This window comes from Ptychodera flava, chromosome 3 (assembly GCF_041260155.1).
Source record: "Ptychodera flava strain L36383 chromosome 3, AS_Pfla_20210202, whole genome shotgun sequence".
NCBI lineage: Eukaryota > Metazoa > Hemichordata > Enteropneusta > Ptychoderidae > Ptychodera > Ptychodera flava.
This window is the reverse complement of record NC_091930.1, coordinates 40111887-40137561: the sequence shown is the minus strand read 5'-3', so window position 1 is coordinate 40137561 and position 25675 is coordinate 40111887. Positions and strand designations below refer to the sequence as shown.

The 25675-nt window shown below is 37.7% G+C and overlaps 2 protein-coding genes across 2 annotated transcripts in view; one reads left to right on the top strand and one right to left on the bottom strand.

The window, feature by feature from the left end:
- The window catches only part of LOC139130006 (uncharacterized), a 32654-nt gene extending 7217 nt beyond the window's left edge, over nucleotides 1–25437 (top strand). The window contains exons 2-4 of the mRNA XM_070695722.1: nucleotides 19544–19747; nucleotides 21714–21850; nucleotides 24000–25437. Coding sequence (XP_070551823.1) covers nucleotides 19555–19747; nucleotides 21714–21850; nucleotides 24000–25415 — 1746 coding nt within the window. The 5' untranslated portion in view covers nucleotides 19544–19554 and the 3' untranslated portion in view covers nucleotides 25416–25437. The remainder of the gene's footprint in view (nucleotides 1–19543; nucleotides 19748–21713; nucleotides 21851–23999) is intronic.
- On the bottom strand, nucleotides 137–5636 carry LOC139130003 (uncharacterized). The gene is made up of 2 exons (XM_070695720.1): nucleotides 5459–5636; nucleotides 137–3659 (listed from the first exon to the last, which is right to left on the bottom strand). Exons 1-2 carry the CDS (start codon nucleotides 5543–5545, stop codon nucleotides 1572–1574), a joined length of 2175 nt encoding a protein of 724 aa, XP_070551821.1. The 5' UTR covers nucleotides 5546–5636; the 3' UTR covers nucleotides 137–1571.
- Nucleotides 25438–25675: the final 238 nt, after the last annotated feature.

Sequence of the window (25675 nt, the reverse complement as noted above, 5' to 3'; positions counted from 1 at the left end):
CTGAGCAAGCCTTATCATAGCCTACCTGTGAATTAGCTGTCAGGATTTTTCTTTGAAATTTTCATCACAGATATGAAAATTATTTCCAAAACCATTATGGAACTCCTTTGCTGCCAATGAATTTTGATATTTTTTTTACTGCATTTTACAGGAGGTTCATAACAAAAGCTTGTGATGCTGACCATAATTAAAGTTTGCTCACCAGATGTTTACCATAACAATCAGAATCCCTATCTGCCCTGAATAATACATGTGATAATTAATACACATACTGCGAGCTGAGAGTAAGTGACCAACTTTTGAAGTTTCAACTTTCCCTTTGTCTGAAAATGAAGAAAGTTGATATACCAGGAATGTGTCTGTAACAAATACAATTGAAATTTTTTAGAACTCAGAAAAATGCATTTATTAAGAACATGAACGTAATTTTGTAACAGTAACTTGAGCAGCAGTACAGAAAAACTGCAAATGCAATAACAGTAAAATATGAACTCCAAATGACAGAGTAAGTTGAAAGAGATAATGATACAATATACTTTAAATTTAAAAGTGCTTAACTGAGATAACACTTTGGAAACAACAATATCGAATTTTCCAAACAGATGGATGTTTAAAACACCTACACTACAGAAATGCAGAAATTAATAGAAACAAAGAGCTGACTAACTCATGCATCTCTAGTCTTACTATATGGCAATTTAGTTCTCTGATAGTTGAACTCTTTTACTTGAAGTGTGCAGTATTCCATGCTATCAATAGGTTATGTATGCATGCACATTCAGAAGACATACTGAAGAAAAATAAAAGAACCCAAAGTATTGTTTTCACCAGTGTCTAAAACATGTATGTAATTATGCACAAACACAAACACACCACCACCCCCCACACACAAGCATACATACATGTATACATTTGCATAAGTGTACGTGTATACATATACACAAATATATACACGCAAATTTACATACATACATACATACACACATGCATAGATGCATACATACATACATACACACACACACATGCATAGATGCATGCATGCATGCATGCATACATACATACACACACACACACACACACACACACATAACATTGTTGAACAAAGGGGCAAATCATCCTTGCAAAGCAATTCAACTCAAGAATAGTAAAGTTACAAAATCTGATACTGCAATGCCTATAGTTTTTTTCACATATTTCCCAAACGTCTGATTTACATATTTGATCAGCAGCTCATAACATGCAATTATATTTTGTATTTTGATCTGGCTACAGCTGTATGTAAAAATATGAACACATGGTAAACACAGTCCTAGCTACTGTATCATTGTGACTAGCTTTACTTTACACCTAAAGATGGAGTGCTTGCCATCTTATCCTTGTCTTACATTTGGAAATTATTTCAAACATGTAAAACATTTGATACTAGGCCATACAAGCAAAAAATGATGACCTGTTTTGCATAAAATAACTTAAACATTTGGTTATGGGATAATAACACTAATAACAAACAACAATCACAGATAAATATCTGTTTAAGTCTCATTGAAAATCTGTCTTTGCATCATCAACATTTACACAATATCCATTACCCAAATACCTGAATCTATGACGGATTTGAATTCAGAACGGAATTGTGGGAAGTTCTCATATGATCTTGGCAGCTCTAGCACACATCCACAGGTGTGAGCGACTGGTCGCCGTGCCAAACCTGCCAAGTCAACAAACCGTACCCATATCTCCTGCTTAACCATTAAATTTGCACCAGTACAGAATCTCAAAAATTTCCCAAGAGTATTTTTATCAAGTCCCCGTATGAATCTGTGAAGATGATTCATAATTTCATTTTCTGCCGGTGACAGGTTGTCAGGATATTTTAGTATTTTTAATACTTTTCTAGCTGTGGGTTTGAGGTTGTTGTACATTTCCAAAAACTCCTCATGTGTTAATTTCAAAGGAGTCAACACTTGCTGCCAACAATCAATTACAAACATAGGCTCCTGGATAATTTCTTTGTGAGCAATCTCAGCTATGATAGATGCTATGTTTTCACTTGTTGGCTTGGTTTTGCATTGATGACTATCTAGGATATCTAGTAGCTCATCTTCATCAACAGAATCAAAATTATTTAAGGCTTGATTAACAATCTCTGTCTCTGATTCAGGTAGGTATGAAGTATACACCTCAGTTAAGTCACTTTTAATGTCCCAATACAAGCAGTATTCCATAAAAGGCGGTGCCAGGTGTACAGGAAAGTACTTCTCTTGTTTCCATCCAAAGTCCATGATCTTTCCAACAGCTACCCACTGATCTTTCCCATAGTCATGTCTCAGGAAGGGCACTTTATATGTCGCACCAACTGTGCACTCTTCATAGAATGTGCTCCAAAATTCTGACAGGCAATCTCGTGTGACTCCACCATTGTCTTCCCCAGCTTCAGTTTGGCCATTTGGCAGCACCATTTCAATTGTGATGATATCAATACCTGGTTTCAAGGATTGATCTTTGAAGGCATCAATCAGTTCCTTCAGGACATTTCCACGATGTACTCGTATTGTCCTTGCTTTCACAGTTGGTGGTGTAGGTTCTGCCAATGGAATGGTGTCATCCACTTCTATGTTATCAGTTATTGCATCAAACAGAATATCACTGTCACTATCGCCTACCATAGACTGCATAGCTAGCATTGCATCAAAGTCAAGTCTTTGTGTGTCACTTTCATCCCTTTCATCATTCTCAATATGATCTGAATTGTTTACTGCTACTACTTCAGTATCTTCAGAAATTGGTATTTCATGATCCTGTAACACCAAACTGTCATTGATTTCTGGGTTGATAGAAGCAGCCTCACTACCGGGCAGGTCACCAACAACTGACTGTGTCACATTACCATCAGGCCTCTGTGTTGATTCTTGGTGAAGCCTGTCACCATTGGTATTACCATCATCTACAACCATGTTTTCACCTGTGGCTTGCTCAACAGATGTTGGCTGTGAAGAAGACACACCTGCAGATTTGTCTTGACTTAGCTCTGTCATGTCACTCTCAGTGACTGATGTTTTGCTTCTTTTACGAGTAGTAGCAATGTAGAAACGTAGCATGGGTAGCTTGGTCTCATCATACATCTCACCTATAGTTATCTTGTCATCATGAACATTTTCAGTGAAATCCCACACGTCAAAGTCAAAACTGGTGAGAGAGCCTTTTCTAGATTGACCATGAGGGAAAAACAAGCTCTGTCCTATTTCAAGTATTTCTGACTTCTTTGCTCTCTTGTTTAGGCTGACTCTTCTTGTGCCGCCACCTTGCTTTGTGCGAACTTGTACACTGCGGGTGGTCTCTTTCACAATCCATCCAATTTCAATCATTCTTGTTTCTTTCTTTGCATTCTTGTTTCCTATTAGTTTATCAGCTGAACTCTGACGAACTGACTTGGATGTGTATTCAACATCACTATCACCTGATGATTCATCAGTAGCAGCTGACATATTTGTAGATCTCAATTTCAATTTCTTCCGAAGTTTACTGAGGAGGGTATGTTTCCGCTTTGATCCAGAAGTGCCCTTTTTATAATGTTGAAATATTGCTACTCTGTCACCATATGTCTCAATATACTTTGCCAACTGGTCATCTGACATATAATGGATTACACTGCTATCAATCTGGAAATGATAAAATAATAGATCATTTTAAAACATCAACATTTTATGACAGCAATGAGTTTACATGATAGTAAAATCTGGGAAAAGCTACATATGTTGTAAGCTACCTGCATCAACATGACAAAGTATATTATTTCAGTACTTATTTTTGTAATTTTAAAATGGAAATCTAATGAAGCCCTACAGCAGTGATTACACTTTAATCACTGTATGGATTACACTGCTATCAATCTGGAAATGATAAAATAATAGATCATTTTAAAACATCAACATTTTATGACAGCAATGAGTTTACATGATAGTAAAATCTGGGAAAAGCTACATATGTTGTAAGCTACCTGCATCAACATGACAAAGTATATTATTTCAGTACTTATTTTTGTAATTTTAAAATGGAAATCTAATGAAGCCCTACAGCAGTGATTACACTTTAATCACTGTATTTGCATAACAATACATTCAGGGAGTATAGGAAGGAAAAATGTGTACAAATATTGGCGGCATAAAAATTACTTTCATAAATGCAAGCATGCAAAAGTCATATCAGGAAGTCATTTCAAAACAATAGTTTTGCATGCTTTTCTTTATGCTATAAAATACTGCATAAAGAAAGGCATGCAAAACTACATAACAGTAGGCCTACTGTTGTGTGGAAATGCCCTCCTGATATGCCTTTTGCATGCTTGCATTTATAAAAGTGTTATGCTGCCAATATTTGTGTAATTTTTACCTTCCTGTACTTTTATTTTATTCCACAATAAAACGGTGTTGCTTCAGTGTCTGTGATTGTTTGATAACTGAGAGATATTTCTCTTTTGCAACCACCTTCATGAGCTCTGATTAAGAGCATGGAGCTGCGACCACGTGTTATTGTAGTTTTGTGAGTGTCTACAGGGGATGACGGATAAGACAAAAGCATACACTTACAATTTACTTACATTGTACAAAAGACAACAAAAATGAATAATTTTGATAAGCCTTGCAAAGCCTCGTCAATTTTTTGTCATACATTTTGTGACTAATTTTGAGATTCTGTGCAAAACACCAAACTGCAATTCAGTAAGCAAGGCAGACATTCCAAGCTAATAGACTCCGGGTACTCACGCTTGCGTCTCGATGTTCTGAGATTACCCCGTTTTATCTTGAGTTGATAGGATTTTTAATCTCCCGGTCAAAATCATAAAATCTTGAAAACGACGGTAAATCCATGTTTAGTGAAATGACTTGAACCAAAAGCATTCGGCCTACTGCGTGCGTGGTGCTGAGATTGCTTATAATTTGGCAATAGCAGGGCTATGGGTATCACGTCTGCAGGCAGAATTTCGCCAGAGGTTGAGGCTCAACGGCATTGCAGTCTACACCCAGGCAAATCAAAAATTATTCGAGCGACTGTACTGTACTGTGCTGTGCCTAGACCGTACATAGCAATTGCAGTACCGTACATAGAGTGAGCTGAATTCTTTGACTCGATCTCTCTTTCATCGAGCCCAGCTTTGTGGGAACCGTGACCTTGACACTGTACTCCATTTACTTGGCATGTTTGGTGTAACAGTGGTGCTTTTAAACACAAATTTTAATAGAGAAACCGTAGCTTGTATCTTTGGTATCTTGCCATAATGAATATCAAGCTAGTTCACTTCAAGTGGTGTTTTTCAAAATTTGCCGTAATTAAACCTGAATGATCAAACCACGTGCATCCAAACAGTCATCATATTGCTTGCATGGCATGGCGTCAGTGAAAACTGTTGTCCGACTTTACAGCTATACCGCGTTTGGACCCATTCAGAGCTCGTTCTTACCTTTTCCTTCTGCAAAGTTCTGATAACTCGTTCGCCGATACCTCTTCCTCTCAAGAACATGAAGAATTCTTCATCTATCTCCGTCATTTCGCCCGGCTAGTCAGGTGTAATACTGTCGGCGTGCGTGCCTCGCCTGGAGCAGACCGCGCTTTCTGGTGTCACGTGTCATTAGAACGAGAATAACGTTTAAAATACACTCATTTGTGCGGCAGGCCTACACTGCACTCGTCAATGAACTCCGATATTCCTTCAGGAACACATTATTCCCCGACTTATCAAAGCACTGAAATATTGGAGAAAAGGCATCGATAGCAGAATGACAAACATGCATAGGGCCAACCAGAGTCAAAATCTCGTAATTACGAGATTTGAAATCTCGTAATTACGAGAATCAAAAACTCGTAATTACGAGTTTTTGATTCTCGTAATTACGAGTTTTTAAATCTCGTAATTACGAGATTTAAAAACTCGTAATTACGAGATTTAAAATCTCGTAATTACGAGAATCAAAAACTCGTAATTACGAGAATAAAAACTCGTAATTACGAGAATGAAAACTCGTAATTACGAGAATTAAAAACTCGTAATTACGAGAATAAAAACTCGTAATTACGAGTTTTTATTCTCGTAATTAGGAGATTTAACAACTCGTAATTACGAGAATCAAAAACTCGTAATTACGAGTTTTTAATTCTCGTAATTACGAGATTTGAAATCTCGTAATTACGAGATTTAAAAACTCGTAATTACGAGAATCAAAAACTCGTTATTACGAGAATTAAAAACTCGTAATTACGAGAATTAAAAAGCTCGTAATTATGAGAATCAAAAACTCGTAATTACGAGAATTAAAAAACTCGTAATTACGAGAATCAAAAACTCTTAATTACGAGAATTTAATACTTGTAATCATGAGAATCAAAAACTCGTGAATATGGATATTGAAACATATTTTATAATTATCCTTTCAGGAAAATGTAAAATCTGTAATTGTCGTTATGATTGAATATTTATGATCAAAAGTTTTTGTCGAGTAGGCTGATTGGATATATCTAAAATTTTAAAATTGTGTAGTTATCAAAAAGGCCAGCATGTGAGCGTAATGAACATGTCGTAATATCACCAGTCAAGTGAAAATTTACTTTTCATTGTGTTATTTCATAATGTCCTTTTCATTTCTATTTAAACATCATCACTTCATCAACACCTTTTTGCTTTTATTCCCATTTTATTTGCCATTTATGTGTTTGAAAGGGATTTAATATAAATTTCAATTAGGTCATCAAATACATAACATTCGTTATTTTAACATTCGTTATTTTATGTTGAGAGGAAACAATGCAAGGACACTCATCATCACATACTTTTCTTTATCTGTCTCTGTGCATACTTAGATTATTTTGCGAGCAATGAAGCTTTGAAATCTTTCAAACCTTGTTGAGGTCTACTGCTCTTTAAGATATGTTTTTCATATATGAAGGGGGATGTCGGACAGATACATAGAAATCATACAGTAGGATAGTTCAAATATTTCAGAAGATGCTGGTTTCTCATCATGATTTCTAGTGCAGACACAACATGAAAAGGCTGACGGTCTGTGCTAAATGTAAAAAGTTAACATCACTTTGGCAGGCACATGTAGTATCGGTGTTATCTCCTGAGAGCGGAGATATTTAAGCTTGTCGGGGAAGACCCAAATATAGGTGTTTATAGGACTGAAGTATTGGCATAATAGCATACTTATGCATCTTTAACTCTAGCTCTGAATGTATTGCATATCCGGACAGACAAAATCTATAGGCCATGCTTGGCATGTGCTTGGCGTGGATTTTGATCTGATGGATAAGTTACTGAATATCTACAATTGTAAGCCATGTAACAACCCAAAAGTTTATTCATTCTTTTATTCATTAACGATTTTACTATACTTGCTCACTACACCTGATGAAGTCAAGATTCACGTTAACGGTTGTATTCGTTGAATTATGATCAATAGCAATATGTATAAGCAATTTATAGGTTCACACTAAAGAGCACAAACACCATAGAAAGACTACGAGTCATTAGAGTTTAAGTCTCATAATATGTAGGAGAATCAATGCTCATAATTAAGAGAGTCAGAAACTAATAATCACGAGAATTGAAATCTTGTAATTACGAGAATCAAAAACTCGTAATTACGAAAATCAAAACCTCGTAATTACGAGAATCAAAAACTCGTAATTACGAGATTTTAAAATTCGTAATAAAGAGAATCAAAAAGTCGTAATTACGAGAATCAAAAACTCGTAATTACGAGAATTAAAAACTCGTAATTACGAGAATCAAAAACTCGTAATTACGAGAATCAAAAACTCGTAATTACGAGATTTTAAAACTCGTTATTACGAGAATTAAAACTCGTAATTACGAGATTTTAATTCTCGTAATTACGAGAATCAAAACTCGTAATTACGAGAATCAAAAACTCGTAATTACGAGAATTAAAAACTCGTAATTACGAGAATTGAAAACTCGTAATTACGAGAATCAAAAACTCGTAATTACGAGAATCAAAAACTCGTAATTACGAGGATTAAAAAGTCGTAATTACGAGAATTATCTTGTAATGAGAATCTATAGTCCGTTATTGTCATTGCGAATAAATGAATACATGGTCAAAACTACAGTCAAGTAGTCGCAAATTTCTAAAATCTCAAAATTATGAGGTTTTCAAATTGCAAGAATGTTTGCATAATGATGATTTTGTAATTTCAATGTTTATTGAATCATATGAAAATTTAACTTTCACTGCGTTATTTCAACTCGTCGTCTATTTTGAGATTTCCTTTCCACTTCTACTTGATAACACCTGTGATAAAAATAAACATCTATTCGCTTTTATTTGCCATTTTCAATCATTTCTTGGGTTCTTGAAATGAGTTGCACTTCAATTCGGTCATTCAATGACATCTAGATCATAATCAATGTTTGTGTACTATTCTTTTACATTAGGAGGAAGCGATGCAAAGAAACGGATTGTTGTTTATCCAGCCATACAAAATCTACGCGCTATTATGCTTGACTTTTAATGTAATGGATAACATACTGAATATCTACAATTGTAGCCATGCAACAGTCCAAAGTTCGTTCATTTATCTATTCATCTACGAGTGAATTATAATTGCTTACTAAACCTTATAAATCAAGGTAATACCATATTGAAAACACCATATTGAAAACACCATATTCTCGTTGAACAATAAGCAACAATATGTATGAGAAACAAAAGCTCAAGACTATATAAGGACTGAGTTGTTAAGGATTGTCTGATAACTAAGAGAATCAGGGCTTATAGTTACGAGAATCGCGATTTTGTATTCTCGTAATTACGAGAATTGAAAACTCGTAATTACGAGAATCAAAAACTCGTAATTACGAGAATCAAAAACTCGTAATTACGAGAACCAAAAACTCGTAATTACGAGAATCAAAAACTCGTAATTACGAGATTTTTAATTTTTTTTCTTTCAAAAAATGGCACGAATACGCTTCCGTAGTGGAAGCGCTTTAGATTTCACGTCATAGTTGTTGATATCAGATTTTCTGTCGACCATTGCACAGTACAATAAATTACCCACAATTCTCTTTGATTTGTATCCATGAACGTTACTTTTCTAAAAACTTTTTCAGTTCTGCATCTAAGCACTAATATCCAGCATCAGAATAATTGTTAAATAATATCCAGTAAAAGTACGTTTAGATATTTCAGCAAAAGTTTCAAAATAACCATTAAACAACCATGGAAGTCATGTTCTGTAGGTACTACAAATGCCATGCTTTTTAGGCAGCAAGTTATGACGGACTGAAGGGGTCGTTCTCTGAGAAGACTTAGAATGCAAATTTCTTTTGTCATTTCCATTGGAAAAAATCAATATCCTTTTGTTTCAAAAACAAAAAGTCCCCTGCAACTGGTCTCCCTACTTTCCATCACATTATTCTGTATGGCTGAAGACACAATCATCGGAAAATTTTACAAAAATGCTATCTCCTCTCTCAATCTTGCACAATTTTCCAAATCATTTAAAATGAGAATTGAGAAGAATGGTGTCCTTAAAAGTACGTTTTCAGAATTTTACAACTAGTCTATGAATTTGTCTACACATGGGAGACCTGGTAGACTTCTCTGGGGAATCTCAGAGGATACAAATCGTAATGAATTATGGGAAATTTACAGTACTGTGCACTGTTAGTAACTTTTCAACTGACGTTGCCTGAATCAAAAGTTCGATTATCCCCTTTCCCGTTATTTCTTTCGAGAATCCGTTGCACCAATATTGGGCAGAGTTTCACCGTTGGTTTTGGGCCACCAAAACAGAATAGGTATCAAGTCACAACCAGTCTCATCCGCGCGAATACAGATCAAATCGGGAGGTTGTTGTGGACTCGGTGGCTGATAAGGAAACACACATTCCGTGACATCGGATGACAGTCATCGAATTGGACAAGGAGGTGATTTTGCTGTTATATCTACGGATCTATTGTTTAATTTTTAATTTTTTGTTTAATTTTTACTGGGAACAACGAGCTTGCGCCCAATTACAGTTCCAGCAAAAAAAGATAAACAAATAAAAATACAGAACAAACATAAGCTTACAGCCAGAAAACAAGTAAATAACAAACGAGTGACAAACAAGAGGAACAAAAGTTGCAAGATTAAGACGAACAAATCGAGTTAAATAAAAAACTGTGGAATTTACCATAGCTACAATTAAAAATACCAAAAGTCTACGGATTGAAAGGTTAATGCTGGCACGTACCAGGTGACTACCATTTGTTGAATTTCTAGTAGCCCTTTTGATCTAACGTCAGGGGTTATATTCATCATAATGTTGTTGGTTTCTGGTTGGTTCGACGACGCGCAAGGAGGGTTCTGATGGTGAGATCACACTCACATGTACATATTCACACAACCCGGCAAGCAGAACGTCCTGATATAGTGACGGTATTAGGTAAAAAAATGAAATGCGAGGAGGGACGAGCAACGAAGACAAAAACGTGAGCACGCTGGTATGTCTGAAAATAATCAGAATGACAGTGTGATATAACAAGCCATCGATAAAACAGAGGTTGCTGAGTAAAGGAAAAATGTTGCATTGACAAAAATAATAGCCCCTTACCCTAGGACGGTTAATGTTGTTTGACTTTGGATTTTCGTCGTTCGACACGAAAAAATAAATATTACACCGAAATCAAATAAATTGATTGTTATTACAAACTTACATTGATCGATTTATCAAAAGACACACGACATATTTACATTTTGTCTTGCTCAATGAACAGGTTTTGATGCTGCTGCATTGTAATTTTGATGTTCCGCACGCGAACGGTCATAACAGTCGATCCAAGTTGTCGGCCTAAACAGAAATAAATAGACCGAAAATCATTGTCATCTTCTTTTACTTGTTGTCTCGGTGTAACTGTTGGAAAGCATAGGCATACACTGGGAAGAGCGAACGTCAGAGGAACGGCGATCAGTAGTGACCTCCAGCAATCGATAGATCGTGTCATAGAAGACACGGGTCATAGTCGCTTGTGATGAAGTACAAGGCTGACGCCCTTTTGATGTCTCCCATTTTACGGCAATGAGGTAAATCTGTGCGGTTGCTGTTCAGTTGAACAGCAAAGTTTGCTTGAGTTAGCAAGCTTCGATGGACATTGAATACTCTGTATACTAGGAGGTATCTATAAAGGAACTCAGCCTAGGAAAGGCCGCATTTAAGTCAGTGTTCACTTATTTTCTCACATTCCTGGTCGCTGGGAGTGCGGGATCGACGGTGTGGGAAAAATCGATCCCACACTCTCAGAAATCGTCCCACACTCTGCAGTAAATATTACACGGGCTCTGATTGGATGATAAACAGTCTGTTTCGTTCCACGCGCAAAATGTTATCAAATGGCACGACGAGTAACACACGGACTTGAACTACAAGTAAGCAGGTCAGAGTACAGTGGCAGACGACCGAGTTGTCACGATTTTGGATAATGTTGTACGTGTCCAATATCATTGGGTATATTTGTCTCACACGAGCCTGCGGCTCGTGTGAGACAAAATATCCCCAACTCGTGTGAGAAATCTGATCCCAGGTCCTTGGGGGTGTGAGATTCTATTAATCTCGGCATTGCGAGGACAAATCCTTGAAAGAGCTTCGAATTGAAGGTTCACAGCCAGAACGAGTGCTTGATTGGTTTGAACAGGCTGAGTATTTGGGCTGCTGTAGGCTGTGGAAAAAATGTAAATTCCACGACAAAATTTCGTCCCACATGTCCTTGTTCACATTTTAGTCTGAGGGACCGCCAATCCCTATGGAAATAACCCACACATTTCTGATTTCTGAGCAACTTTGATAGAGTAATGAAGTCTTAAATTTGATTATGTTTGATAGATTTCAGCAAAGCATGTCAGGGAAGAAATGAAAGACTATTGAAATAGATAAAATGGATAAGATGGATATAATAGTATTTGAAAAAAATCTATCAGATCAATATTTCCAAAGAAATGTGTTATTCCATAGGGCGTCATCTGTGTCAAAACAGTTAACATTTAACATCTGGTCATTCACCTCGTCTACTATCCTTATTGCCAATCGTTTCAGTCATGCTTCTGTTCCTTAGTGACTTTTTGTAGCATCTAATTGACTTCCGCCAAATTAAAAATATAAGGCACCTTGACTTCTGTATTTACTCATGACTACTGTTATTTATTTTTATGTTTTGTTTGTTTTGTTTTGTTTTGTTTCGTTTTGTTTTGTGTTTGAAAAGTATGTGAATATATACCAATGGATTCTTTGAATTAATCAGTGCCAACGGTGTCATTTGCGATCACCATTTAATAACCTACAGTCAGAAAGTTCCGCTATTATATAATACATATACTTCAACCAAAGATGGCACTTAAACTGTTCAAACTGTCGAGAAAATTTCACCAATATGGAAAAATGTCCCGAGGTTATGATTAGCAAAGAACTGCTATTTTGACACTTTTGACGTTTTTGTGCTTCTTCGCAATTAATAGAATATTCGTAATGAGTTTTGGAGTTCATCAAAGAGAAGAAAATAACATTTTATTTTAAAAACATACAGTATAGTTGTAAACTTAAATCAACCAAGAGCTTTCCGTAGCTTGGAGTACAATGTGAAAATCTGTATATGCCATCTTTCTTCAAAATTTTCAGAGCACTTATCGCCATCCATTTGCTGTAATTTGTTACCGTGAATTGCGTTGAAATAGATGTGTCAAACTTTTAATCAACCGCTTCAATATTTACAGTTGACCCTGTTTGTATCATTTTCTTGTTATTATGAAGTAAATTCTTCATACTGGCAGATTTTCACATCACGCTTTCTACCTATAACATGTATGGCCACGTACATGTATGCACCATGAGGTAAATCTTGTCATGGATGAACACGACATTAAGCCATAATCCATGTTTGCATGGAAAGTGATTGTGTGTTCCTCTGTGTCACCCATAATCAGCGGTCGTACATAGCTGTGAACTACATACTCCAAATTTCAAATGATTATTTCAAAGTGATCTGTGCCGACGTCGCCAGGTTGTTTAGGACCTTTGATACTGTTTATCAATTTCACATTCGACCGACATACTCGACGATAATGGAGCGACCGCTGACCCTAGTTATGTACAATAGGTATTCTGACATCAAGACTAACAAATAATCTGCCCGTCAACCATATTGCTCAACCGATAGGCCATTTACTGCACCTGACCCAGCGAGAAAGATAGATTTAACAGTACAGTTGTGTAAGGCCAGTTGCCCACAGTTTCGAAATCAATCAGTTTGGAAAATCATCAAAATAACAATCCTGGACGAAACAAGACACTTATTAGACCCTCACAGTTTCCAGCTTAAGGTGAAATAGGGAGTTAAGAATGCCACACTTATCTGAATATTTATCTAAAAACATGTGGAAGACAACAAAACATACGCACGTATCTAATGTGTTGACATTTGTTCAGTATTTAACATGATTAAACCGCACCTGCCAGCCAGTAAACTTATGTTTTAATCTGCAATTTTAAATTGGTCGCTTGGTTTAGTTTTTTACTAACTAGATTTATTGTGTGAGGTCAACAGCTGTTTGTAAAAAGTATGATATATTTCAACAGTTTCGCTGGAAGATTGTGTTCTCTTTCCTTTTTGTATATATGGTACACATATCGGAGAATAACAGACGGGTCCCTCTGACTTGTCCGATAAGCGCGTTTTACGCACAAAAAATTGCTTCTTGCATTCAAAGTTACAGCATCCGTTACATAATGGCTCAAATCTGGTTGTTGTTTTGGAGAAGCAATATTTAAAACCAGGACGGAAACTAGTTTTTTGATCAACAGCCTGAGGGCTATCGGACGATTGAACAGAATCAACCAGCTTTTAAAATCTTACTTCTGTTATTTTACCCTATGGGTTTTACCCTAATAATAGCATTTCGTTAAAATTCGCTGATCTCGTATGTTCCAAATTTTATCAGAAGAAGATAAAATGTCCTCTCAAACAGTATGAACAATCGTATGCATGTCAGTCCACGGTGTGAAAGAATGATATTTTTGGGGAGCAACGCAGTACTACTTGACAGGTCTGCTTAAAAGTAACTATGTAACAACGTTCTGGTTGGTCATATTAATATTTGGTTGGTCAGGCGAGTGAGATGAATGTAGCTAGTGTTCAAAAGAAATACGCCGAAAATTACCATACTGTGATATAAACAAGTCATCGTAGATGACACAGTCCCCACTTGTTAATGGGTACTTTGATTACAAGTCCTCAGAGAGGATAGAGTCCTCTTCATGAATTTGGTCTCATGTCCTTTTACTAAGTTTGAATAAAATCGGTGAATAAAATCAGTTGAGACGTGCCCTAGTTTTGGCTAAGGACATGAAAAAATTGTAACAAAATGGCTGCCATGCAGCCATATTGGATCATATCACAAACCAAATTGACGTGCATGTCTATGACATTGGTCAATGTCCTTGTACCAACTTTGAATAAAATCGGGTGAAACATGTCTGAGTTATGGCTCTGTACATGAAAAAATCATAACAAAATGGCCGCCTGGCGGCCATATTGGATCGTATCACAAAACAGATTACCGTGCATATGTATTACATAGGTCAATGTCCTTGTACCAACTTTGAATAAAATCAGTTGAGATATGCCTGAGTTATGGCTCTGTACATGAAAAAATCGTAATAAAATGGCCGCCTGGCGGCCATATTGGATCGTATCACAAAACAAATCGACGTGCATATGTATGACATAGGTCGATGTCCTTGTACCAACTTTGAATAAAATAGGTTGAGATATGCCTGAGTTATGGCTCTGTAAATGAAAAAATCGTAACAAAATGGCCGCCTGGCGGCCATATTGGATCGTATCACAAACCAAATTGACGTGCATGTCTATGACATTGGTCAATGTCCTTGTACCAACTTTGAATAAAATCGGTTGAAACATGTCTGAGTTATGGCTCTGTACATGAAAAAATCATAACAAAATGGCCGCCTGGCGGCCATATTGGATCGTATCACAAAACAGATTACCGTGCATATGTATGACATAGGTCAATGTCCTTGTACCAACTTTGAATAAAATCAGTTGAGATATGCCTGAGTTATGGCTCTGTACATGAAAAAATCGTAATAAAATGGCCGCCTGGCGGCCATATTGGATCGTATCACAACCAAATTGACGTGCATGTCTATGACATTGGTCAATGTCCTTGTACCAACTTTGAATAAAATCGGTTGAAACATGTCTGAGTTATGGCTCTGTACATGAAAAAATCGTAATAAAATGGCCGCCTGGCGGCCATATTGCATCGTATCACAAAACAAATCGACGTGCATCTGTATGACATATGAAGTAATCCTTGTACCAAGTTTGAATGAAATCGCTCCTGGCGTATCTGAGATATCTGCGTGAACGGACGGACGCACAGACGGACGCACGCACGCACGCACGGACGGACATGACCAAACCTATAAGTCCCCCCGGACGGTGTCCGTGGCGACTAATTATCCATTCTATCGTTTGTGTATTGTTTCGTTACTTGGAGATACAAGTTTCTGGACTGCGCTAATTGATGTTCGGTCGTGGGCATGCCCTGTTATGCTAAGTGTTTATTTGTACCGTTTACGGTAGGATGCCCTCGGGGACAGATATTCAGACTCTCAAACTTTTAAATTCTTCAGTGATCTACAACTTGTTGGAGTTCATTTTAAAGCTGTTGGAGAAAGAAAATATGTCACCGTCTTAGTTTTTCTTTTAAATCGAATTTTCTTTTCCGTACAGGTGGCAGGGATTGAGGCCATTTTTAGCTCACGTGTGTAAACACGTGGGCTAATGTCATAGCGATGTATGTCTGTCTGTCCGTGTGTGTGTGTGTGTGTGTGTGTGTCTGTCTGTCTGTCTGTCTGTCTGTTACACGATAACTCAAAAACGCCTGAACGGATTCAAGTTAGATTTAGTACACAGGTACCATATGCTACTTGCAAGAACTGATTAGATTTTGGATAGTGTGGCTTGCATATCAATGAAGTTATGCAATATCATTTTTTCCGTACAATGGTTTCCCTATGGAGACGGTAATGACAGTGTAGACATACATCAAGAAATACTGCACAAAATTTCATGAAACTTTTCACAGATGACAATCTAAGAACATTATGATGATACTGTGTTGTCATGTCAATATCTTCTCATTTGCATATTTAATGAACTTTTGTTATTAGTGAGATAACTCTAAAATTCCTGCACCAAACGTGATGATACTTGCAACAAATATTGATCTGATATATATCTAATTATACTTAGAAGCATTAGGCAGTGTCAAGTTAATAAATAGCTCATTTGCATATTTTATGAAGGTTTGTAATTAGTCATATAACTCAGATATAACTTCACCAAATGTGATGAAATCTGCTGCAGATACTGATCCGACTGATATCTAACTGTAGTGTAAAGCATTTAGTAGTGTGAAATTAATTAAGGGTTCATTTGCATATTTAATGAACTTTGTAATTAGGTATATAACTCTGAAATTACGGCACCCAAGTCAGTGAAATTTGGTACAGATATTGTTTTGATAAATATCTAATTGTACTGAGAAGTATTCGGCAGTGTCAAGTTAACAAATAGGTCATTTGCATATTTTATGAAGTTTTGTAATTAATGATATAACTCCAAAATAACTGCACCAAATGTGATGAAATCTGCTGCAGATACTGATCCGACAGATATCTAATTGTGGTGTAGAGCATTTAGTTGTGTGAAGTTAATTAAGGGTTCATTTGCATATTTAATGAACTTTGTAATTAATGATATTACTCCAAAATTACAGCGTTAAATTTGATGAAACTTGCTACAGATGTTAATCTGATAAATATCCAATTGTACTGAGAAGCATTGAGCAGTGTCAAGTTAATAATTAGCTCATTTGCATATTTCATGAAGTCTTATAATTAGTCATGTAACTCCGAAATAACTGCATCAAATGTGATGAAAACTGCTGTATATACTGACCTGACAGATATCGATCTGTTTTGTACAGCATTTAGTAGTGTAAAGTTAATTAAGGGTTCATTTGCATATTTAATAAACTTTGTAAATAGGTATATAACTCTGAAATTTCGGCACCAAAATTTTGTGAAACGTGCTACAGATATTGATTTGATAAATATTTAATTGTGTTATGAATCATTGAACAGTGTCAAGTTAATTAGGGTTTATTTGCATATATATGTACTTGTAATTAGTGACATTACTCTAAAATTACAGCATTAAATTAAAGAAAACGTGCTTCAAATGTTGATATGATGGATATCTAAGTGTCCCATAAAGCTTTGAGCAGTGTCAAGTTAATGAACAGCTCATTTACATATTAAATAAAGTTTTGTAATTAGTGATTAAACTCTGAGAGTAGTGTGCGAAGTTGAAAAAACTGCTACATATAGTGATAACATATATCTCATTGCTCATGAACCTGTTGTAAAACACGTGAGCATATTCAGTTGATATCTGGTTATTTCAAAGATCAAATCAGGGGTAATTTCTTTATCTAGTACCAATATTTACAAGGTGACCCCATTTTTTTTCTTGATTTTGAATGAGGATGGTTGAAAGATTCCATAACGATAGTCAGCAAAAATTTAGTCTTCCACTTTAAGTCGCTTGGTCATGCCTCCCGTCACGTTTTCATCAATAGGAACCTGGATTTTAAATTGATGTGACGTTTATCCAGAGCTTGATTGTTGCATTTCTTTCGTGAATTCATTGAACATACATATGTACATTTGGCTGGGTTACACCGTTGGTATTGCGCCACTTGGACAAAATAGGTGTGAAGTCACTATCAGTTTTATCCGCGCGAATACAGATGAAATCCGGTAAGTTGTCGCCGACCCGGTTAATGTAGATTCCGCGACATGGCATGACAGGGGTCGGTTTGGACAAGGCGGTGATTTTGCTATTACATCTACGGATCAAAAGGTTAATGCTAGCACGTACATAGTAACAAATCAAAAGTTGCTATGATCACTACCAGTTGTTGAGTTAGTTGTGGCCCCTTGGGATCTATTTACTCGCTGTCGGTCTTGTTTCCGGTTGGTTAGATGACTAACAAGCCTGAGGAGGGTCTGATTGTAAGGTCGTATTTAACGACGACTTCGGTATTGCAGTAGCATTTACACATTTACATAACACCCCGGCCAGCAGAACGTCCCTATGTAGTGATGGCAAGGGGGAAATAAGGAATGCTTGGATGAACGAATTGTGTACAAAGCAAAGAAGACAAGAACATGAGTAAGCAAAGTTGGAAAAAGTCGCTTTTTTCGTTCAACAGAATCTGCTCAAAAGGAAAACTTTTCAGAAAATGATTCTATGGCGTAAAGCGCCTAAAACTCCAGAGCAACAATGTGATAAGCTTATCATCGATAAAGCAGAAGTTGCTATGGAGAAGGTTACATTCACACGGAGCTAACTACTGACCCAAGGACGGGGGTTGTCAATTGACTTTTGAGTTTCGTTGCTCGACATGCACAGATACTTTTAACCAGGGTGTACAATTAGCAAAATTATCATTTTTACAATTTGTTTTCAACAATTTATCCAAAGACACACTACATATTTACATTTTTGTATTGCTCAGAGAATGCGACTCAGAGCTGTTGCGTTACAAATCATAACTCAGGGTCCAGGCTGTCTCTATTTACATTTACAGCGAGGCCAAAGGAAATAAATATATGCTGTTCCGATAACCCGACCTACCCTATTTTTTGCCTACTTACCCTAAACTGTTAGAGTTCAGTAAACACTGAAGTAAAAAAGAAAGAAAAAAAAACACATAAAATCACATGTTTATTACCAGGTATTTGATTAATTCCTTAATATGTATGCTACGTTTTTCTGGCAATGTTGTGTACAGTGTTTGATCACCCTAAACCCCTGAAAATGTTTATTTAAACAAATATTTTGGAAAAAAAATCCCTGCCGACCTGCCTACCTACCCTATTTTTGAAAACCATGTTATCTGAACAGCACAATTTATTTTTTTGGCCTGATTGCCTTGGAGTAATCGATCTAAGACATGGAAATACACAGGAAAAAAATCAAACGTCCGTGAAATGGCAATCAGCATTGATCTCCCGCCATTTTTGATAGTAAGGTACACGGTAAGCAATCTTTCTCCATGTCTCATGATTTATGGGAATGAGGTCAATCTTTGCCGTTACAGTCAAACAGCAAAGTTGGAGGGAGCTAGCAAGCTTTGTAGATAATTATGAGATATGTTTGTCACTCCACTACGCTGAATGCCCAAATTAAAATAATGACATGTTTATCGCTTGAATACTATCCAAAAAACTTTTTGATGATTTTAAACGTAACGGCCGTGCTATTTTTTACTTTGTCACATTGATAAAGAAACAGTAAGACACGTTGACTTGTTTTATAATGTCTCTTATGCCTGTATCATATTGATGGGTGCAGTACCCTGTTATTGCCTTACGACGTAATTCTAATCTACAGAAGTCTGGACCATGGCATACCAAAGCGAAGTAAACGCTGTGCTTGTGACTGGTGTACCACGTTCCATTGCGAGTTCTGTGGCTAGGTTGAAGCTGACGATACACTTTCAAAGGGGAGCAGTCTCTGGTGGAGCCGATGTAGATGAAGTTAGGGAGTCAGACAGGGAGGATTCTGCCTATGAGGTGTACTTTACTGGAGAGCAAGGTGAGAACATAGTCACTCATATTGCATATCGTAATACTGTACCTCGCTCGCCAAACGTTTGACAAACCTATATTCTACAAGCAAGTGACTGACCATTAATGCAGGAAATTGAACTTTTCAAGTCCATGAATATGTATGATAACAAATCAAATATTCAACGACGGTTTACAGAAACGGGATAAATCGTTTGATTCAAAGTCGCATGATTCAATAGACAGTGTGACGTCAAATCAGGCAGCGCCTGTTATGCCACAATGCAATGCAGCTGAAGTCCATCAGAAATTATGGCGATTCGACTGAAACTCGTCTAAAAGGGCGTGTTTCCAAGTAGCAATTAACCGCTGCATTCCTTTTTAATATGAACATATTTTCGGACTTAGTATATTTTTTCATGTTCCAAGACTGCTGTAGTGCAAAGATTTCTGAACAATATTTTCCAGGAAACTGTATACACGAGATATAAAAGTCATCTTGTATTTGATTCAGCACGACCTCTGGTGGGGTGTCTATCGGAAGTCCCATTTGTTGCATGCATGCGGGGACACCTTGCCTGCACATCTTGGTGGCCAAGTCACCTGCTAGGGTAATTGACATAGTGTGCAAGGTGGTCATTGAAGGATTTGCGGACCTCAACTGCTTCAATGTATGACACGATTATTTTGTAGAGCTTAGTGCGAGCCGTCCAGTCCAAGTCATTTCTATGGGCCCACATGAAGACGTGGCCTCCAACACTAGCTGTGTTGTCCAGGATCGCAGGCGCGCTACACAGTACACAGACAGGGGATCGAGCATCTTGTTCTTGGAAATTCTTGTTCTCGCATATAAGTAGTGCATGAGCGTAGTCCTGTCAAGGGTCCAAAAATTCTTCTCAATGGTGAGGGGAGGGCCTGGTCACCAGCACCTGCTCCGATCTGTAAGATGGTCTCCAGGATTGTGGATTTGGGGCGTTCTTCTTCTGCAAGGTAAGGATGAGGACGATGGATATTGGGATGTGGGAGACGTCCCAGGCCTCTCGTGCAGCAGTGGCTAGTCGTACGACAATGCGAGTCACAGATCTAGCTTCCCAGGTCGTGCATAGGAGTCCCACCCCTGTGGAACATGCAATCGTCTTGGTGCAGGTAGCTAAAGACGTACACATCGTCGACGAAAGGGACGCAGATCGGTATGCCCCAAAGGCCTGCCAGATAGTCGACCCTTGTGATGTCGGGCACCAGGTTGGTCTCGTAAACATTCTCCGGGAGGAGTTGGAGGCCGATTGCTTTTTGGCTCAGCAGGCCCATCGCGGTGAAAGTAGCCATATTCCGATACCTGTCAAGGGGTGAGAGAGTAGGCCGAGATATTTCTGGCCAACCGATCGATTGTAAGTAGTTTCGACCACATATAGGCTGTTATATATCTTTGGTCAACCTTTCTCTGGTTCGAAGTTTCGACAATATGTACGCCATGATATCCTATTTTGCAGGTTATCGGGGAAATGAGTCTCATTTTCTAAGGAGGAGGCCTACTACACCAATGCTTGTCGAAATTGGGGGTTGTCCTAACGATTTTGGCACTCTAGTAAAACAGAAAAGTATTGGCATCAGAGTGCGGAAAAGAATTGGTCATTCTGAAGCGAGTTGGTCACGCTACACAGAGTTAGTCCCGACCAAGAGAGTCAGTCAAGCTCATGATAGCTGATCAAATGGGAGGTTTAAAATTGGATACAATACTGCAAAGAGTGGACTGCACAAGACTCAGTCCCGCCCCTACTACTTATAATAAAAAAGACAAGTAGTGTGTATGGCGGCCCCTACCTTGAGGCTTTCTGTTTTAAGTATTGTACTATAATTGTAAAAAAACTGTTCTAGTTTCCATTATAAACTGCAATGGAATTAAATTTTCTTTGTCTTGTAGTCGTCTTAACAGTGCTTGAAAATCGGGATCAGTTGAGCGCTTTGTCTGACATATTTTATCATTTTGTTTTAAGCTTCCGATGCTGTCAAGACTGTGCTAAATAAACGGTCACAAAATATATATTTTGGTGACGAGGGGCATTGTACTTGTGATGTGCGTGAACTCTCTAGACCTCGCAGTCATTACAAGATGACACCAAATGAAGGGGAGGTAGGTTGCATCTACTTAATATTCTTCCTATTTCTCCCGGTTTACAACATAGCACTTTCCTCGTCATTATTTTAACATTCGAGTCTTTTCTAATTATTAGAAAAGTGGCAAGGTAGTTTACGATTCCCCTTCATCCATATATTGGCTGATTTATCTTGATACTAAAATATCACTTGATACGAGTTCATTTATTGTTAATGTCTAGTTAACCTATGCATTTCTACAGTTTTATTTTTCGCTGAGTGCCAAGAAACAATCCTGCGCCGTTAATTACCATTTTCAATTTCGAATTGTAAAAGATGCGAGGTTTACCATTCTCTGGTGTAAGTTGATATACCAATTTGCGTTCATTGGACATCTCAACCTTTCATCCGGGCTGAGGACAAGCCGTCGAAGTCCTGAATAGTGTAATAGGGGAATCTGCGGAGGTTAATAAGTAAGATTTTAGACGCGATAGGTGGTTAACTTTGTGATCTTTGAATTCCACTATCATGTTTTCTTTACAGCTGTACATGTAATTTGGTCTATCTGTTTAATTGAGTGGAAAATACAATGCTGCGCAAAGTAGTTGTCTCATGGTGTTTGTTTGAATAACAGCGTAGCTAACCACAAAGGATTATTTTAGGTTTATTATGGCATATTAGGTCGTGAGCGTGTATCACCAAATGCAGACTAATTCTGCGAAAGATGTTTGCTTTAAGCAACCTTAAAATTTAAAGAAAGGACAAATTTGTAGTGCACCATAGTAGTGGAATCTCTCGTGGGCTATGTTAACAACACGATTGTGTTTGATTACCGTTACGCTGGGGTCGTAATTCTCTGAGCAGAAGCGATGAAAAAAAATCACTGTGTACAAAGATGTATGAAGGAAGGAATCTGGCTGAAAACGATAGGGAAATTCGCTGTGTGCAAAGATGTATGAAGGAAGGAGGGAGGAAGCTTTGCAAAAGTCTTTTTAGGTGGTTGGAGGGATTGGTATCGCTGAAATTGCGGTATGCATTACTCTGCATCGTCATTTGCTGTATCAGTCAGAACTGCTCTCGCCGAATCATGTGCATCCCTTTGCTATTTATAAGTTCAAGCTATTTAATTCTTTGATGATCAATTCGGTGCTTGATGTCGTTCGATTTTGTAAAGTGATTGACTCATAAGTCCGCCTGTGCTGTTTTGTGCTTACCCCGTGAGATGTCTTCGCATTACATGTCTTGCAATCGGCTATTGAAGATCGGGTTTACTACTCGTTTTCGAACATCCAATTCGAACACGTTTTAAAGACTCGGGCTCTCGCCAGACGAATTTGATAGGAACACTACCTGGGCAATTAAATTTATTTCGGTCGATGTGCTTTAATCATGATGTATAATGATCTTATTCTTTTACATTTTGAAAAGTAAAAATTCGAATAAGCTTGAGCGCAGTTGTATCTTTATTTAAAGTTAACAGCGTGCAATATCCATCATTGGTCACAGTCAGAATAACAGTTGATGCTTGAATTTAAGCGCTTCCCGATTACTTGGTAGATGTGGAGAGTGCGCAAGAATTTTACGTAATATTCAATTGTGATTGGTCAGATGTAGAGAGGCAACGTAAGCACCAACTTAGGTAAAATGTACATGCAAAGTGAATGTCTCAATCTGATTTTAGTTAACTTGCAAGTCGTTCTAAAGGTCTATAGGTCAATGGTGAGTGAAATCGTTTCATTTTGAAGGATAATTCACAGTTTTGATGATATCCTATACACCATTACAATGATCTATACTCTCGGTGATTCATCAGTGAAAACTAGCATGTCTCCCATGCTTAGACAAATTATGGACTGGTTTTGAAAATATGAAAACACAATTTTAGCTCAGTGCCCCTTTTGAATGATACATTTGACTGACTGGGGAGATATCTTTGTTTGTGATATTTCTTACTATAATGTGATGGTGGTTTATGTGATGTCTACAACTGAAGAACACGAAAAGTTACCCAGGAAAATATTCTGGCCGTCCCCTAGCAGCGCTCACAGTTTCACATTATATAAGTTAAATTGAAAAAACTCTACCACCAAGCATTGAATAAACTGACTAACTGGCTATGAATTCGGTAAAAAGCGTCTGATCATTTTTGGAAAATCCGTGAACTCCTATTCACTTTGATTTTTCAGCGGAAAAATGTTGACTCGACTGGCCATACTCCAGCAGGATCATTTCAAGACGCATTGCGGAAAACAAAAGAAAGAGCGCCAATAGCAGATGTGCATAGCATTTCTCTAAGTGACGCCGAGATGAGGCAACTAAAAATGTCAAACTTCGCAGATAAAGTTAAGCAGTCGTTTCCACATTTGGTTGTGTCCTATGGACAGTATACTCCTGCTGTGGACCTTAAAGGAACACAAGAAGACGTAAAGGACGTTACAGTGTTGACATACAAGCATCTACGAAACCTTCCTGTGGCTCGAAAAGCAAGACCACTTTCCCAAACTATCACGGATTTTTTACAATCACCAAAAGGAGAATCGGCAGTCGGCGAATATTTCCGGGTCCGTCAAATACAAGCATGTTATTTCGTGGACGATGGAGATTTTAAATGTTCTGGCATAAATGCAGAAACGATAGATCGTGCCAAACGATTCATAGAAGAAGAGATAACAGAGCGTAGATTAGAGTGTAAAGATAAAGCAGTGCCAGTAGTGAAGTCGAGAAAGTGTTCAGAGATCATCCGCAGATTAGAGAAAGACTATGAATGTCTCAGTGTAGACGTCACAAGACATGGTGATGTCGTTCTTGTCGGTAAGAATTCCTCAGTCATTAGTGCCAAGGACGAGATTCAAAGGTATATATCGGCCAATGTGGAGACCGAGTGGTTCGAGCCAATGGAATCCGGCAGGCTAAGATTCCTATGTGATAGGGAGGAGTTCCTGAAATTCAAGCAGACAACAAGGCAGTTGGTGACGATACAGGTGCAACGTTACGGCGAGAAGAAAGGCGTGAAATTACTAGGTGTAAAAGATGACGTCGACAACGCGCTACCCCAGCTGAAAACCATGGTGCAAAAAATTGCCAAACGTCGCCACAATGTTGATAGTCCAGGCATGCAGCAAATCATCAAAGACCACGATACCAGTGGTTATCTTAGACTGATCGAAGTTGACTGTAAATGTGCAATTGACGTCGCTGAAGAAAGCACATATCACTCCAGTGATGAAAGTTACAAGAAGTTGCCGACATCTCCGAAAGGCACTGAGCCTCGTTTTGAAACCATGCTGGAACACACGAGACAGCAGGACGGACGACGAATTGTTGTTGTCTGCGGAGACATCACCAAACTTAAGGTCGATGCTATCGCAACAACAGCAAAACGAGATTTTGGAACTCTAGAGGGACTGTACTCAAAAATAACAGATGCAGGCAAGTTATTGTTCGCATTTGTGTTTTTTGCTGAAATATTTTCTCGCTCCAAACACTTGATAGCATCTTGTGTCAGTCTCTCTGTTTTTCTTACACCTTTCAAACATTTTCCTCTTTGTTTAAGCTCCGCTAAATATATGTCATTCGAATTCAAACAGTATGAACTTCTGTAGCTTCAATAGTAAAAATTTAATATCACCGACTCATCTCTCATTAAGGTATGCATACTCTGCCAAAAGGTGCATCTTACTTAGTTTTGACGTCTAAATCTTTCAAATTAAGACTTTTAAGGTAATATGCACATCGAAAGTGAAATACTTAAACGTTTGCTCAAACTTTCCTCTATGAAACGTTTGACCATTCTCTTACCAAAGCAAGAATAAAAATCAGGGGTCACCGTGCAAACTTTGGTACTAGAGAGACAAATTACTTG

What these genes read in the sequence shown, in the direction of transcription:
- LOC139130003 (XM_070695720.1), bottom strand. Translation starts at nt 5,545, where the DNA reads ATGACGGAGATAGATGAAGAATTCTTCATGTTCTTGAGAGGAAGAGGT. An exon ending in GAACTTTGCAGAAGGAAAAG is followed by an intron (nt 3,660 to 5,458) that starts GTAAGAACGAGC and finishes TATCATTTCCAG; the next exon opens with ATTGATAGCAGTGTAATCCA.